The 18172-nt window shown below is 46.0% G+C and overlaps 1 protein-coding gene across 1 annotated transcript in view; it reads left to right on the forward strand.

Annotated features, from left to right (window-relative positions):
• The first annotated feature begins 14964 nt into the window (after positions 1–14964).
• Positions 14965–18172, forward strand: part of LOC116989138 (heparin cofactor 2-like) — a 30841-nt gene continuing 27633 nt past the window's right edge. The window contains exons 1-2 of the mRNA XM_033046364.1: positions 14965–15007; positions 17196–17786. Of these exons, the coding sequence (XP_032902255.1) occupies positions 14965–15007; positions 17196–17786 (634 nt within the window). The remainder of the gene's footprint in view (positions 15008–17195; positions 17787–18172) is intronic.

The following is an 18172-nucleotide window of genomic DNA, read 5'->3' on the forward strand; positions in this document are numbered from 1 at the left end:
GACCCTCTGTGTTCCCGGCCACATACCCAGCCACACACTGCCCCCTATCCAGACCCCACTCTGGCTATAAACCTGCCAATGGTTTTCTCAGCTCTGACCAGCAGATCATAAGTGATAGGAGTACAATTAGGCCATTCGGCCCATCAAGTCTACTCCGTCATTCAATCATGGCTGATCTACCTCCATCCTAACCCCATTCTCCTGCCTTCTCCCCGCAACCTTTGACACCTCTATCCTATGACGCCTTGATCCTGGTTCCAACTGCACATGCGGCTCACTCTCTCAGTCATGCACAACCAACCTCACACGTACAAGGGTTCGTGAACAGTAAAGCTTGTGGATAGTGGGGACTCGGTGCCCTAGTGAGTGAGCGAGGAGCCAAGTGTTCTGGATTTCCAAACTATCAGATAATGGATTATGGGAGCTTCACTGCACAAGCCCAAACCGTGTGTGGTACGAATATATGACCAATAACTCAGACAACAATGTCCATTGATCAGAGGATACAAAAGCTTGAATGCACGTACCACCAGACTCAGGACCAGTAACTCCTTCCCCTTTGTTATCAGGCTACTGAACGGTTCCCCCAGCAGCTAGCGTACAGCCTCGATCTTCCAATCCATCTCATTGCAGACATTGTAATTTTTCTCTAGAACTGTACCGCCACTGTGCCGGCTCTGTAAGGGGCAGGTCAGGCCGCATTTGAAGTACTGTGAACACATTTGTGCCCCGTATCTGAGGAAGGATGTGTTGGCTCTGGAGAGAGTCCAGAGCAGGTTTACAAGAATAATTCCAGGATTCAGTGGGTTTAGATATGATGAGCATTTGATGGCACTAGGCCGCTACTCGCTGGAGTTTAGGTTGAGGGAGACCTCATTGAAACTTACAGAATAATGAAAGGCATAGATAGTGGATGTGGAAAGGATGTTTCCACTGGTGGGAGAGTCTAGGACCAGAGGTCATAGCCTCAGAATTAAAAGGTGCTCTTTTAGAAAGGAGGTGAGGAGGAACTTCTTTATTCAGAGGGTAGTTAATCTGTGGAATTCCTTGCTGCAGGGGGCAGTGGAGGCCAAGTCAGTGGATATTTTTAAGGCAGAGATAGACAAGTTCATGATTAGGACGGGTGTCAAGGGTTATGTGGAGAAGGCAGGTAAATGGGATTAGGAGGCAGAGATCAGCTATGATTGAATGACGGAGTGGACTCGATGGGCCGAGTGGCCTAATTCTACTCCTATAACTTGTACTGTGCTGAGAAACCTTGGCATTTTTCTCCTTGCTTCACCTGTCGTGCCTGTGTATGGCCGATTGTATTCAGGTTTGGGATGATCTGATTTTATTGGATAGCAGGCAAATCAAAGTTTTTCACTGTGCCTCGGATGACAACAATATACCAATACCGTGGCAGAGTCACAAACATATTCAGGAGAGGAGAGGGGAAATAAGACGGCTAAGAGTGAAAACAGAAACATAAAATCCTTTAACCTCCTGGAACCTGTCCAATTACAAGATAGAAATGGGTGTGTAATTCCCACAGGAATAATCAGGAGCATTATCCAGCCTAATGTATCAGATGTCAGCACTTAAACCCTGGTAATGGCAGATATTGTCAAAGTATGAATTATAATCCATTATATTCCATTACTGTCTTTGCTGGCTTATTGTATTTGAAGCAATTAACCCACAGAGCAAGGCTTGCATGGTTCCTGCACTGTGGTGGGGTTTATTGGATATAATATTAAACTGAGATCCTAGCTGCCCTCCCAGGGGAGCGGAGAAAACTGAATGTGGAAGAAGGAACTGCAGGTGCTGGTTTAAACTGAAGATAGACACAAAAAGCTGGAGTAACTCAGCGGGACAGTGTCTCTGGAGAGAAGGAATGGGTGACGTTTCGGGTCGAGACCCTTCTTCAGACTGAATGGTGGTATCGTTGAGAGCCATGGGGTTCACCCAGAGATCATCTCCTAACCAACATCACCTGTAGCCTGTAAGCTATAAGTGCAGTGTATCTTCAGTTTAGTTTGTGTTCAAGATTTTAACTATTTAAACACCCAACATTCACTTGGATCAATTGGGAGTCTCAATAATTACTTGATTTGTATTATTGGAGCAGCACTGTAGTACCTAAACATTTTTTTTCATCCAACGTTGTGAAGAAAGCTTTGTTCGTTAAAGTATAGATTATACGAAACTGCAGGCCTTGTACTGATTAGAATTTTGCATTGCAATGTTGCAAGAATCCTTTTTTTTAATTAGTTTCTAAATTGAAAACAGTTTCAACTTTGTAATATTTACAATAGTGGACCATCATATTTGTACATTTCTTCTCTGCAATTTTGCTATTGGTTTGTTTTATTTCCACTTCCCACCCCGAATCCCCGGAGAAGGCAGGAACGGGGTACTGATTGGGGATGATCAGCCATGATCACATTGAATGACGGTGCTGGCTCGAAGGGCCGAATGGCCTACTCCTGCACCTATTGTCTATTGTTTATTGTCTATTATCACCCCGGCCATTCTCAGCTTGCAGATAGTGGGAGTGCGTCCGATCGCAATGGCTGTTTCACCGTGCCTTGTCCCAAACGTTGTCTCACCACCTCTGCCTGTTCCCACAATCCCAACACTCAACCGACCTGTCTGCGTCTGTCACCCACTGCATTGTCCTGCCTAAAGGACTGCACCAGCTCATAATCTACTCAAGACAGACACAAAATGCTGGAGTAACTCAGCGGATCAGGCCACAACTCGGGAGAAAAGGAATAGGTGACCTTTCGGGTCGGAACCCTTCTTCAGATAAAGTAGAGGTGGGGGGGGGGGGGGGGGGGGGAAATAAACCGGAGGCAAGGAAAGGCCAGAACAAATTGGTCTGCCTCGGCCAACACAATCTACACAAAATGCCAAACATTTTAACTCCTCTTCCCATTCCCATTCCCATATTGACCTTTCTGTCCTGGACCTCCTCCACCATCAGAGTGAGACCATATGCAAATAGCAGGGACACCACCTCATATTTCACTTGGGCAGTGGTATGGACTTTGATTTCTTTAATTTCAAGTAACTCCTGCATTCTCTCCCCTCCCCTCTCCCCCCCGTCTCACCCACCCTGGTCGTCCTACCAGTTCCACTGTTTGCATCCTTGTATCCCTCTCATCACATCCCTCTCATCACAACTTCCCCAGCCAACAATGGGCCATTGTGGGCTCCATCCTTCCTGAGGTCACCTGTTGCCAGGCTCTGATTTGTTCTGGCCTTTTCACCCTCAGTTTATTCCCTCCCCCCCCCCCCCCCGAACTGAAATGTCACCTATTCTTTTCCTCCAGAGAAGCTGCCTGACCCACTGAGTTACCCCAGCAGTTTGTGTCTATCTTCAGTGTAAACCAGCATCTGCAGTTCCTTCCCACACAATCCACCCAACCACCTGCCCAGCTTGCGGTGAACTCTTCAGCTCCCACGTTTGCTTAGTCAGCCACCTGAGAACCCACACAGAACAGCAGTGCAAACAGGTCATCGTCAGTCATGGGGACTGCCTCAGCGAGGATGGGCTCCTCTTTTAGCTCAGAGCCACATTCCTGAGCCAACCCTCGACCCCTTTGAACATAACACAGATTGATGGTGGAACTCAGCACCTCGGCTGCAGCTGTGCGGGGAATGGACAGGCGGTGGCTCAGACCGAAGATGTGAAGCATTTCTGGTCTGATGAAGAGCTTACCAGCCCATTCCCTCCACAGATGTTGTCTGACCCTGCTGAGTTCCTCTAGAACTTGGTGTTTTGCTCAAGAGTCCCGCATCTGCAGGTCCTGGTGTCACCTTGAGGCCCTTATTACTCCACAATGTTGTGTGAATACCAAAAGGAATTTGGCAACATTTCTCCTAAACAGGTCTGTTCATCTCTCTCTGCCAGCTTGAGAAAATCAGTGCAATATACAATAATAAGCCGCTTTCCAAGAGGATACTTATTTATGGTGCAGATTATAGTCCATTTATTACAGTGTTAGAGAGGGAATCAGGTCTAGTGCCACCTTCTGGTAAAACAAACTGCTAGAGGCCGAAGGATAATTGGACACGGGAAGATCTTACCTCATGAAGTTAGTGTGAATAAATAGAGGAATAACGCGCCCACTCTAACAGTCGGTCAGGCTGTGAGGACAGGCATTGGACCAAGCAAGGTTAAATAATATATAGAATTATTCATGGCAATGAGACAGATCACTAGCCAACTAGTCCATGAAGAATCTGAAGAGTCTGACGAAGGGTCCAGCCCAAAACGTCACCTATCCATTTTCTCCAGAAATGCTGCCTGGCCCACTGAGGTACTCCAGCACTTTGTGTCTATCTTTGGTCTATGTTGGCATTTGTGTTTCACTGTGGCTTGTCCCAAACGTCATCTCATCACCTCTACACATCCTCACATCCTCTATTCACAAGCTTCACAGTAGTTGCAGCCACGTCACTCACCTTCCCTACTCCATGAGATAATTATTTCCACACTGTGGTATTCTTCAGGCCTTAAAGACAATTTTGAATATTCCATCACACTCCTTCCTAGGGTGTTTTTATTTATCCTTTCTTTTGGCGATCTGGACATCACTGGCAAAGCCAACATTTATAATTGCCCTTGAGAAGGTGATGTTAGGTTGTCTTCTGATAAAGGTGTTTGTATGGTCCTCTGGATGAGGGAAAGATACAAAGTGCTGGAGTAACTCAGTGGGTCAGGCAGCTCTCTGGAGAAAAAGGATGGGTGACATTCCAGATGGTGACCCTTCTTCAGACTAAGGTTTGTGATGGAGGTTTGGGAGGTGATGTTGGAGTAGACTGACCATTTCACAGATGGTGCATATTACAGTCAATGTGCGCTGGTGGTGGGGGGGGGGGGGGGGGGAATGGATGTTGAGGGTGGTGGCTGGAGGGTTTTGACCTGGAAGATGTCCCACTTCCTGGGAGTTATTGGAACCTGCACTCATCCAAGCAAGTGCAGTCTACTCCATCACGTTCTTGAGTTGTGCCTTGTGGGAGGTTTGGTTGTCAGGAGGTTGTCATTGGCTCAAGGATGGCTCGGAAAAGTGGCTCTGAGTTAAAAGAGGAGTCCATCCTATTTTAGTGAGTTCACATGAATGACAATGACTTGTTTTCACTGTTATTCTGTGCGTTCTAAGGTGGCTGATAAAGCAAATGTGGCAGCTGCAGATTTCACGACATGTGGGGCTGGCGGGTGGGCAGTTTGTGAGGTGATTTGCTGCTTCTGACCCACTTGTTTTGTTTAGTTTAGTTCAGTGATACAGCAGGGAAACAGGCCCTTCGGCCCACCGAGTCCGCACTAACCAGCGATCCCCGCACATTAACGCTCTCCTACACTTTGGACAATTTCTACATTTATACCAAGCCAATTAACACACAAACATCGACGTGTAGGTTTTTAAGGTGTGGGAGGAAACCGAAGATCTCAGAGAAAACCCACGCGGTCACGGGGAGAACGTACAAACTCCGTGCAGACAAGCACCTGTGGACAGGATCGAACCCGGGTCTCTGGCGCTGTAAGCGTTGTAATGCAGCAACTCTACCGCTCGACCACTTTTGTATCCACGGTATTTATACGGCTGATCGAGTTGTGACTCTGGTCAATGGTGACCCCGGCATGTTGAGGATGGGGGTATTCGTAGTGTTAACACCATTGAATATCAAGTGCTTGGACTCTCCCTTGCACGGTGTGGTTTAAGGCACCACTCTGCATTTCACAGAGAGGGGAGGGAAAAACCAGAGGTAGCACTCACATTACAGCCAGTCTGCGCCCATGAAATAGATGAAAAACATCGACATGAGCAAAACGTCGGAGCGTAGAACTGAACGGACAGATTGTTTATTGCCCTAGAGCACGAGGGTCATTGAGAGTGATCTGTTCAATATTTATCTGCCAAGCCACATAAATAAAACGGACGATCACATTAAGCAAATTGCCACAATGGTTTTAGTGGGAATTGCAAACAGAGGAACAGAAGCTATTCAGCTCCGCCAGCCTGTTTCACCATTCAACGCGATCACGGTTTCCATATAACCATACACACTACTTAACCTTTACTATCTTTAGTTATCACAAATCTGTTAACCCAGATTTAAAACGAATCATTGTATTTTCCTCCATCACGTGCAGAAGAGAGTTCCAAACTTTCATTGTGTTTAAGAAGGAACTGCAGATGCTGGAAAATCGAAGGTACACAAAAATGGACATCTAGGAGCGAAGGAAATAGGCAACGTTTCGGCCCGAAACGTTGCCTATTTCCTTCGCTCCTAGATGCTGCTGCACCTGCTGAGTTTCTCCAGCATTTTTGTGTACCTCCAAACTTTCATTACTATTGCCTGTAGAAATGTTTCTGCATTCCAGTCCCTGGATCTACATTTGTGGCTGTGCTGCCTAATTGCATCATTCACAACCAGTGGCAAATAGCTCTTGCCTCCCCTGTCTATAACACTTCAGTGATTCGTTGAATGGTTCCCTGAGTCTCCTTACCTTGTACCAAACGTTATTCACGGTTTACCCGTTTATCATGTATCTGTACACTGTGGACGGCTCGATTGTAATCATGTGTTGTTTTTCCGCTGACTGGTTAGCACACAACAAAAGGTTTTCATTGTACCTCGGTACACGTGACAATAAACCCAACTCGTATGCCTCCAAACCTTTCCTATCCACGTACCTGTCCAGATGTCTTTTGAATGTCATAATTGTGCCCACCTCTGCCACTTTCACCGGCAGCTCGTTCCATACACACACAAACCTCTGTGAAAAGGTTTCCCCTCAGGTCCCCTTAGGCGCCCATCTGCACCACTCTCATTGTTCCAACATAAATATTGCAGGACATTCAGTCTTTCAAGCCTGCTCGAGTATATAGTATGATTGTTGATTCCCCACCTCATGTTCCTGTGTTCCCACCATAATCCTTGATGCATTTTGTGACTGATATGTTGTGTACTTTATTTCTCACATGTACCGAGGTACAGTGAAAATCATTTTTTGTATATGGTTCAGTACAAGTATCACTTTATGTAGCACTTAGATACATCTTAGATGAAAAGCATCTCCGATACCGAGCAAGTGTATAGCAGCATTACACTGAGCCAGTATACAGAGTTGCCAGTTTGGCGACATTTTCGAGTCCGAGTTGTTGTAAGTGCAGGGTTCCTGACATGACCGTGAAGGACCATTGTCCTGGCGGCGTTGCAGGGTTGGCCTGGCCAAGCCTGACCGTTTGTGTCCCCTGCCGCTGCTCCACCGCTCCGTGCCGCTGCAGGCCGCGTGCGGTCCACGTGCTCGGCCTCTTGAAGCGACGCCCGAGCCAGCCAAGCCAGTGGATGTTGCAGGCAGGAAATCTATCTGAATGGTTCTCTTTTAGTGTCGTCAATAAACTTCAAAATGTAGATCTCTGTTACATCACCCAGAATATTAATAAATATCAGAAATATTTGGGACCCAACACCCTACCTGGCAGTGCTGGTCATATTGTTCCAGTTATAGTACCTCACACGTTTTTGGTCTTCTCTGCTTCTTGCCTTAACAGATAACTAGTCACTGAGCCCAATCAATGACATGGATTCCAGCTTCTGAAAACTTTTATGTTTACTTTAGCTTTCAGCTAAATCTTAACTACATTGCACTTTTAACTTTTGCACTTTTTATAATGCATTTTTAATTTTGCTTTTCTTTTCTTTTAGTTCTTCTATTTTATTTCATTTTTATTATTTCATTTATTGTATGACATGTTTTTATGTGAAGCACTTTGAGTCTGCCTCGTGTATGAAATGTGCTATATAAATAAAGTTGCCTTGCCTTGCCTTCAGCAAACTGATTGATGGATTGAAAGATACCGCGTGGATAAATATCCCTTTGGCCCACCATGTCTACACCAAACATTGATCACCCATTCACACCAGTTCTATGTTATCCAACTTTCACTCCCTACACACTAGGGGTAACTTACAGAGGACAATTAACCTACAAACCTGCACATCTTTGGGATATTTGAGTAGTTTTCATTCCCAAAGAGAACATTTGAGATTAGGTCATTGTTTCAAACAAGGTCATTGTTTCGTTAAAAGGAGAATACAACAATCAATGTTTGCACAGTAGGCTCCCACATAGAAATGAAAGAAACAAAACAGATCACCAGTTTCAAGAAATGCTTAATATTGAATATATTAGGAAGACAAAAATGCTGGAGAAACTCAGCGGGTGAGGCAGCATCTATGGAGTGAAAGAAATAGGCAACGTTTCGGGTCGAAACCCTTCTTCAGAATATATTAGTCCAGATACCTGGAAGACTTTCATTGCTCTTGTTTAAAAGGTAGTTTAGTTTAGAGATACAGCATGGAAAGAGGCCCTTCGACCCACCGAGTCCATGCCGACCATCGATTGCCTATTACCCATTCACACAAGATAGACCCTTCTTCAGACTAGGCTGAATTACCCCAACATTTTGTGTTCATCTTCGGTTTAAACCAGCATCTACAGTTCCTTCCCACTCATTGACAAGTTCTATGTTATTCCATTTACGCATCCACTCCCTACACTAGGGTCAACTTACAGAGGGTCAATTGACCTACAAGCCCACAGGTCTTTGGGATGTGGGAGAAAACCAGAGCACCCAGAGGAAGCCAACTCAGTCACAGGAAGAAGGTGTAAACTCCACACAGACAGACCCGAGGTCGGGATCACACCTGAGTCTTTGGCCTTGTGAGGCAGCAGCTCTACCAGCTGTGCCACTGAGAGCGTCTTTGACATGGATCCTGAAAGGGAAATGGCATTGCTCTAACATTCATCCCCAAGACTGTGCCTCAGGCTACACAACAGACCTGCAGTGTGAAGCTTAGAGTTATGCTCAGTAGAGCACAGTAGCATATTCTGTTGTGCTGCAGCAAGTAAGAATTTCATTGTTCTATCTGAGACACATGACAATAAAACACTCTTGAACCCACAACCTTTAACTCACAGGCAAGAATGTCCCCACTTAGCCATGGACAATGCAGTCAACTCAAACGCTGTCGCTGTCAATATATCTCTGCTGTAACATCACTTGGGTACTATAATTAGTCATGACGTTTCCTGGATCAAGACCAAAATAATTTCCAGTGGTCATTTGGTGACTCCTGCTGGGAAGTGTACAAACGCAAGCCAACGAGATGCCTGCTGAATGACCATCTTGAATGTGGTGGGGGTCAGAATAGGTCCCCTCCTCACTTCAGCGCCACTTCCGAGGGAGCTCTGTGATACATTTATTCGTGCGGCTGTGCTGCCAGATTCCATTGGTAGCAGCCAAGAAGTGCATCTGGTGGAAAAACAGAGTCAGATGCAGCAGGATAAGAGGCAAACAAAACAGAAGAAACCTCCTTTCCAATGAATTAACAGGAAGCTCAAAGCAGCTTTAGAAAAAAAATAGTGAATTGACCATCTGTGCAGTTCATTATACAGCAGTATTTTATCAGCCAGGATCGATAATCTTTTGAGTACTGGACTGATAACACTTATCTCACAGCCCATGCATCTTAAGCTGCTTAAGCTTCAGAGCCCATTTTTATGGAGAGTAATGGATATGTGGAGGAGGCGACAGAACACGCAGCTACGACATTCTCTGGAGACCGACAAAGGGCAATATAATATGTTGAAGGGTTGAGATGATGTCTGCTTTGTATCTGGATTTCAATCTCAAGATTTATTACTGACATCGAACACAACTGTTATTTATAAGGGATTTTATCTCCCCTCCAACTTCACAAAGGTGGTTCCACAGGCGTTGGCCTCTCTCAGGTGGAGAGTCTGTGTGCAGGAGATCACACTTATGCTGATCGTAGTCAAGGTAAACACTCACACACACACAACAAATACTGTATGCACATTAACATGGGCATGCACAAAATTGCACACATCCCTCGCACATATATAACCACTCACACCACAGTTGCACATGTATAAATATGCACAGATAGTCATGAACATTCAGAAATGCCGTCACACATTCATACATAGGTACGAACACATGTCATAGCAAAGCCTTTGCATGTGCGTCCACACACACACACACACAAATCCACACTCATATGTGTATTCATGCATAGGCACACGCACACACACACCAACACACACATGCACGCATGCACACAAATCCACACACTCACATTGCAGCATGGTAGCACAGCGGTAGAGTTGCTGCCTTACAGTGGCAGAGACCTGGGTTAGATCCTGTCTGTACGGATTTGTAGTTCTCCCCGTGACCGCGTGGGTTTCCTCTGCATGCGCTAGTTTCCTCATAAACTCCAAAGATGTGCAGGTTTGTAGGTTGATTGGCTTCTGTAGATTTCCCCTGGTGTGTAGAATGTGAAACTGGGATAACATTGAACTAGTGTATGGGTGATCGTCGGTCGGCGTGGACTGCGTAGGTCAGCGTGGAGTCGGTAGGCTGAAGGGCCTGCTTCCACGTTGTAACCCTAAACTAAACTATACTAAACTAAACTAAATGTAAGATGGACACAAAAAGCTGGAGTAACTCAGCATCTCTGGAGAGAAGGAATGGGTGACGTTTCAGGTCGAGACCGTCCTTCAGGGTACATATGTATGGACACGTGTACTTCAGGGTGTAAGTGTCCATACATATGCACATACACACGTACACACACACAAGAATGTGCATACTTGCTGATGAACATTCTGCATCGACAGAAGCATCGACATTTAGCGTAACATACACACTCACACTGTAGGTGTGGTGCGTGCTGAGGGATGCTGCTGAACAATGATAGGGACTGGGAACGCTGGTGGCTGGTGGATCAATGAAGTACAATTAACGTCCACTTTTACAATTTCAATTCTAAACCAGCTGCTTCTCTCACCCTGGCACTGGCCCAAGGACCAGATGTGGGTTGTCCTGTTACCAAGTAGGCACAAGTTGTGGGCTTACTATAACACCGTCCAGTGATGCAGAGACAGATTTCTCCACAATGGCCCTGCACAGAATTACTGAATAACTTCACTAACCTCTGCTTAGGGGGCTCCACTGAAATCTCACACTAGGAACACATTCGCAGCAGAAAATGTTCGAGTAAAACTGAGACACGCTTGTTCGATGAAGTACAATCAACCACCACTTTTACAACTTAAATTCTTAATCAGTTGCTCAAAGTTCCTCTATTGTTGAGACATCGTGGTAGGAATGGAAAGAGTTGGGGGTGGCTAGGACACACTGACTAACTCAATCTGGAACTGTACTTATTGAAGATAGACACAAGATGCTGGAGTAACTCAGCAGAACAGGCAGAATCTCCGGAGAGAAGGAATGGGAGACATTTCGGGTCAGACTGAGAGTCAGGGAGAGGGACTCATAGAGATATGGAAGGGAAGGGTGTGAAAATGTAGGATCAAAGCAGATGGTGATCAAGAAAAGGTAGAAGGGTTCATTGTTAGATGAAGGGTAGGCGACAACGAGGCATACAATCAGTAAAATTAATCAGGATAGTGAAGCTAGTCGGAGAACTAGGATGGGGAGGGATGGAGAGAGAGGGAAAGCAAGGGTTACTTGAAGTTAGAGAAGTTAGTGTTCATAATGCTGGGTTGTAAGCTGCCAAAGCAAAATATTAAGTGCTGTTCCTCCAATTTGCATTGGGCCTCACTCTGACAGTGGAGGAGGCCCAGGGCAGAAAGGTCAGTGTGGGAATGGGAGGGGGAGTTGAAGTGTTTAGCAACCGGGAGATAACATAGGCCTCGGCAAACTGAGAGGAGGTGTTGAGCGAAACGATCTCCGGGCCTGTACTTGGCCTCGCCGATATATAGGAATATTATTACATTATTCTTTGATTTAAGAAGGACCCTGGTATAAAACCTGGGTGTATATATAACATTTTCACATCGCCAAACATTCTAGTAGTTGGTTAGTTACTTGTTCCTACACCTTCTCCCTCAGATTTTTTTAGATTTAGATTTAGATCCTTTATTTGTCATTCAGACCTTTCAGTCTGAACGAAATGTCGTTGCCTGCAGTCATACATGTAATAATAATCAACAAAACACACAATAAACACAAATTAACATCCTGGTCATCAACATCACAACCATCCAATGACACAAACGAGGTCAGACAAATATTCACGTCTACGTCCACCAACACTAACTACTGCGTTTGCAGCTCTCCATGTGGCCTCCTCTACATTGGCCAGATCGAATGTAGACTAGGTGACCATTCTGAGGAACAACGACCTTCTAGCCTGTATCTCTAAACTAAACTAAATTAAACTAAACTAAACTAAATGTAACTAAACTGAACTAAACAAAATGAAATGAAACTAAACCAAACTCTCAGTCCTGATATAGGGTCTTGACCCGAAACGTTGACTGTCCCTTTACCACAGATGCAGAGCTAAGTTCCACCAATAAGTTGTTCTTTGCTTGCAGTAGTTAATTAGCATTTGGTTATTCCCCTACAATATCCTCTGTATCTCAGTACATAGAACTCTTGCTTCTGAATCAGAAGGTTAAAGGTTGTTTCCACTGCAGGATTTGGTCACAAAATCTCGGCTGATGCTTCCAGCGTAATGCTCAGAGGGTGCGACTCTGTAGGAAATGCCATCTCTCCGTTGAGACGTTACACTATTGTTCAACAAGGTGGAATAAAGCTTCCACAGTACTCTCCTCATAGCAGTGACATTTTCCCTAATGCCTTGGTCTAGTATTTATCCTGTCCCTTATGATGAAGAAGTTTGATTCTCACTCTGTACAACTGGGCTTCCCTGCTTTCTGCACTGCAATGTTAAGCGTAAAAACCTTAGGATGACTGGAGGGTGTGAGAATGAAATTCCTCTCCGTTCACTCCAACAAATCACCTAATCTACAGTGAGACGGACAATTTATCGAATTGTTCATTAGCCCTCTTCCCTCCCTGCTCACTCCTACCCTCCAGGAGGTCCATAAACTAATGCTGAACTGCAGTACAAGAGACTGCTATATTGTCCATTCATATCTTCTTTTGGATAAGATGTCAATTAATTGCGTCCTATGACACACGAGAAGACCATTCAACCCATTGAGTCCATGCTGGCCACAATTAAAGTGATCCATCAGCCCCCTGTTCCTTCTCCCCTCATTTCCCAGTAACTGTGAATTTTAAGGGCTTGTCCCACTTGGTGATTTTTTCAGCGACTGCCGGGGTCATTGACTGACGTATCAGGGTCGCCGAAAGATTTTGAACATTTCAAAATCCAGCGGTGACAAAAAAAATGTTGCGCCACTTGAAACACTGCGCATCAATATGTCATCACGCCGCATCGTGCCGCGACTTTTTCCGTGACCTGATACGTCAACGATGCCTACAATCGCTGAAAAAGTCGCCAATGAGACAGGCCTTTTGGTTTCCCATCCATGCCCATCAATAATCCTTTATTTCATAATTAAATGCACTAGTGGTAGCTGGTGGGCTGAATCACCTGCAGCTCAACACCAACAAGACTTATGCCCCTGTCCCACTTAGGAAACCTGAACGGAAACCTCTGGAGACTTTGCGCCCCACCCAAGGTTTCCGTGCGGTTCCCGGAGGTTTTTGTCAGTCTCCCTACCTGCTTCCACTACCTGCAACCTCCGGGAACCACCTGCAACCTCCGGTAACCGCACGGAAACCTTGAGTGGGGCACAAAGTCTCCAGAGGTTTCCGTTCAGGTTTCCTAAGTGGGACAGGGGCATAAGGAGTTAGTGGTGGGACACCACTGTCCCCTGTCTCCATCAATGGCGTGGATGTGCTGTTTACCAGGGAGTACAAATACCTTGGATTGTACCTGGACAGTAAACTGGGCTGGTCCAGGAACGCTGAGGCCCTGTACAAGAAGGGACAGAGCCGGCTGTACTTTTTGAGAAGGCTCCGCTCCTTCAACATCTGCAGTAAGATGCTGTATCAAACTGTACAACTCCTCCCCCTTCTGCAGTAGGTTAGACTGAGACTGACTCCCTCCCCCCCTGCCCCCCCGCTCCCCACCCCGCTCCCCCCCCCCCTCCCCCCCAATCATTGCACGTCCCAAATCCTTTCTACACGACACTTTAATTAATTTCATGCTTTTATTTAGTGTTTTATGACTGTTGGCAGATCAATTTCCCTCCTGGGATAATTAAAGTTCTATCGTATCGTCTCATATTGTAACGTATCTTTACAGTAACTATTGTCATTGAAATTGGTTTATTATTGTCATGTGTACTGAGGCACAATGAAAAACCCAAAACGTCACCTGTTCCTTTTCTCCAGAGGATGCTGCCTGACCCGTTGAGTTACTGCAGCGTTTTGTGTCTATCTTCGGTGTAAACCAGCATCTGCAGTTCCTTCCTACACAGTGAAGAACGTTTGTTTTGTGTGGTATCCAGGCAATATCACGTGCGCTGTCAAACCATACCCATGTACAAAAGGGAGTGCAAAAAGAGAAAGGAAACAGAGGGCAGGATACAGTATTACAGCTACAGGCTGGGTAACCGACTAACATGTCTTTGGAATGTGGGAGGAAACCGGAGCAACAGAGGAAACACATACAGTCACAGGAGAACATGCAGTTTTTGCATAGACAATGCCGGAAGTGGGGATTGAAACAGTTCCTAAAGCTATGAGGCAGCAGTCACATTATTAAATCTATTAGTCTCGAATACAGATTTTAAGGAGTGCTGTTCGGCAATGTACTTCTACAAGTAGACAAGATGGCGCTGAAACCAGGCGACTCTGTGTGCTGGTCCCAGAAGGACATTTGCTATCATTCATTACAATCGCTCCACTCTTTTTGCACTAACCGTTAAACCCTCTATCCTGTATCTGTACACTATGGACAGCTTGATTGTAATCATCTGTGGTCTTTTTGCTGACTGGATAGCGTAGTACAAGGAAGCTTTCCACTGTACCTCGGTGCACATGACAGTAATAAACTAAACTAAATATTCCAATTATGTGCGTTTGGGATTCTGTGGGAATGCTTGAAGTGGAGCAGATCGACCCACCCTCAACAAGCTCAGGTATCCTGTCTGCTGTGCATTAGCTGCATGTCAGATAGATGGTGCAGAGAGCCCACAGCCACTGCATATCAAATCCAAGAAATAATTAATGGCAGCACAGCGGTAGAGCTGCTGTGTGACAGCGCCAGAGATCCGGGTTCCATCCTCACCTCGGGTGCTGTCTGTGTGGAGTTTGTACGTTCTCACTGTGACCGCGTGGGTTTTTTTCCGAGTCCTCCGGTTTCCTCCCGCACTCCAAAGACGTGCAAGTTTGTAGGTTAATTGGCTTCTGTGAATTCTCCCTAGTGCGTAGGATGGAACTAGTGAACGGGGTTATCGCTGGTCGGCGCGGACTCGTGGGCCAAACGGCCCATACCCACGTTGTATCTCGAATAAAATCTAATTCAGGAAAAGTTTCTTTACCCAGAGGACAGTGAGAGTGTGGAACACCACAGAGCGAATAGAATTGATGCATTTAAGGGTTTGCACAGGAGGGATGAGGATGCATGAAGCCAAAAGGCAAGGGGTCTCTGCGGAACACTAACCCCATCCATCTGCTGGGCTGAATAGCCTGGTTCTGCACTGCAAAGTGTAAAGGAGATGTGCGGGAGAAGTTTTTTTTACACTGGAGGGTTCCTGGAACACCCTGCCAGGGGTGGTGGTGAAGGCAGATGTATATTTGTGGCATTTAAAGGCTTTTAGATAGACACATGAATATGCAGGGAATGGATGGATATGGATTGTGTGAAGGTTGAAAAGATTAGTTTAAAGGGCCTGTCTCACTGTACGAGGTAATTCAAGTGTTCTCCCGAGTTTCCCCTGATTCGAACTCGGAGAATTACAGTAATAGCCGCTCGTAGGTACTCGAGGTTCTCGTGGACATTTTTCAAAATCTTCACGAGCTTACCGCGTCTCCCGAGTACCTGCCGTTAGTGTTACGAGCTGCTAAGAGACGTCCCGAGCTCCGATGTACCCGCTACGTACATTCTACGTGCTTACCACGAGTTTGATTTGTTTTTTAAACTCGGGAGAGCTCTTGGGTAAACGCGTATAGTGGGACAGGCCTTTATCTTGGCATCATGTTCGGCACGGACATTGTGGGCCGAAGGGTCTGTTCCTGTGCTGTACTGCTCTATGTTCTATAATCTGAACCTTCTGAGTTTTGCTTCCCCCTGTCTGAGAATCCGTCATGAGGGCATCCCCTGTGTGAAAGCCAGACTAGCTAAGAATCATTCTCTCTCTGAGTGCATTGCTTTCTAATTTTCCTTTGCATCTGCTTCCCCCACGACAATCCAGCCCAGCTTGTTAACTCGGGTGGAGAATTGCTAACAGATTCACAAAGGACACCAGCCATTTCTATTCCGACATGTCTTGCATCGCCTTCTGCTGAAACATTCAAAATATGCATCATGTTTACAGTGCCCTTCTGACCTCAGCTCATCACAAAGTGCTTCATAACCAACAGAGTGGGCAAAAGGTGTCAACAGAACTCTGTTCCAGCAAATCTTGCAGGAAAACCTGTGAAGAGACAGTCGAATCGGTGCCAACGGATTTGGCCACTGTTTTCTTTGGTTTAGACACAGTAACTACACCTCACACATGGAAATGGTTAGCAATGGAAAAAAAACCGCTGGTGCATATCCAAGCTCGCCTTGAATGCGAGAAATATTTGCAAGTGAGGAAGTCTACTTTCTGAGAAAAAAGAGTTCATAGACGGTTTCTGATTAGTTTCGGTTGTTTTGGCACAGTTGTGGGTATCTGTGCTGCATCTGTGTTTAACCTCTGGGATTTATTTAGCCTGTGGGGTCACCTCATGTTGTGCAACAGCTGTGATTAAAAAATACATCCAAGATCATTAGGGAAGCAAAACACTTTCAGTTCTCTCGCACTGCCGGACGGAGCGGAACACTCTGCTGAAAACTAAAAACGACTGGCTAGTCTCCTTGGACAAAGTGGGATTGCCGATCACTTCAGGAGAAATGTTTGAGAGAAGGAAGGTCGTGTTTTGCTTTCTGCTGTGGGGCTTCTGTTTCTTAAGCACAGTGGCAGCTCCGGCACGCCCGGATACTGGGCATGTGGTACCAATTGAAAGCAACACACTGACCAGAGAGTTCAATATCCCCGAGCTGGAAGAGTACGACTACACCGAATCCGACGACTATGAGGATGAAGAGGATGTCCGCGCCGTCCCTGAAGATGTGTTTGTAAGCAAGAAGCAGTTCACCTGCCCCCAAAACCTCACACTCCATACGGAAAAAATTCAAGGGCAAATCCCGGATCCAGCGCCTGGCCCTGGTCAATACCGAATTTGCGTTCAATTTGTACAGGAGCTTGCTGAGGTCGCAGCCAAGTGCCCAGAATGTGGTCTTCTCCCCGTTCGGGGTCTCTAGCATGATGGCGATGGTGATGTTGGGGGCTGGCAACAGGAGCCAGGACCAGATCTCCCGGGCGCTGGGCTTTGACCAGTTCGTCAGCCCCAAACCGGGGCGCGGTGGCGAGGTCCTGCACAATGTCTTCCACAAGCTCATCCACAGGCTCTTCAGGCACCGCTTCGGATACACCCTGAAGGAATTCTCCGGCGTCTACGTCAGGGATGTCCTGAAGATCAGGAAAACCTTTGCGGAGGGGTTAAAACAGTTCTACTGGGCACACGCAGACTCTGTGGACTTCTCCGATCCCCACACCATCACCAAGTTCAACCAACTCATATCAAAGGCCACCAAGGGGAAGCTCCAGAATATGGTGGAGGACATTGACCCCCAGACAGTGATGCTCATCTTCCAGGCACTCCACTTCAAAGGTCAGTGTGCCAAGATATGTTGTTATCATTATCTGTGAGAGTGAGGCCATTTTAAAAAATCATCAGACTAATGGTGCTTGCGGTTAATGCCGCTGAAATGGTGCAGCAATATCAGGTTCACCGTTACAAACAGATATCCGCCACTTGCCATCCGCTCTGCGTGTTAGCTTAGCAAAATGGTGTATCATTGCATGGCTGGGCACCGAGGCACATTGAATAGAATGTCATTACTTATGCAGCGGATGTGAACTAAATTTGCCACAGAAGGTAAAAACTCATATGTTTCAGTCTGAGTATTTTTCTAATGATATCAAAGTTGTTAAATGCTGCCAGTGAACCTCTCTGGCACTGCAGATGAGCTGTTTCCCTCAGTGAATAATTGTGCA

The sequence above is a fragment of the Amblyraja radiata genome, chromosome 28 (genome assembly GCF_010909765.2).
Source record: "Amblyraja radiata isolate CabotCenter1 chromosome 28, sAmbRad1.1.pri, whole genome shotgun sequence".
NCBI lineage: Eukaryota > Metazoa > Chordata > Chondrichthyes > Rajiformes > Rajidae > Amblyraja > Amblyraja radiata.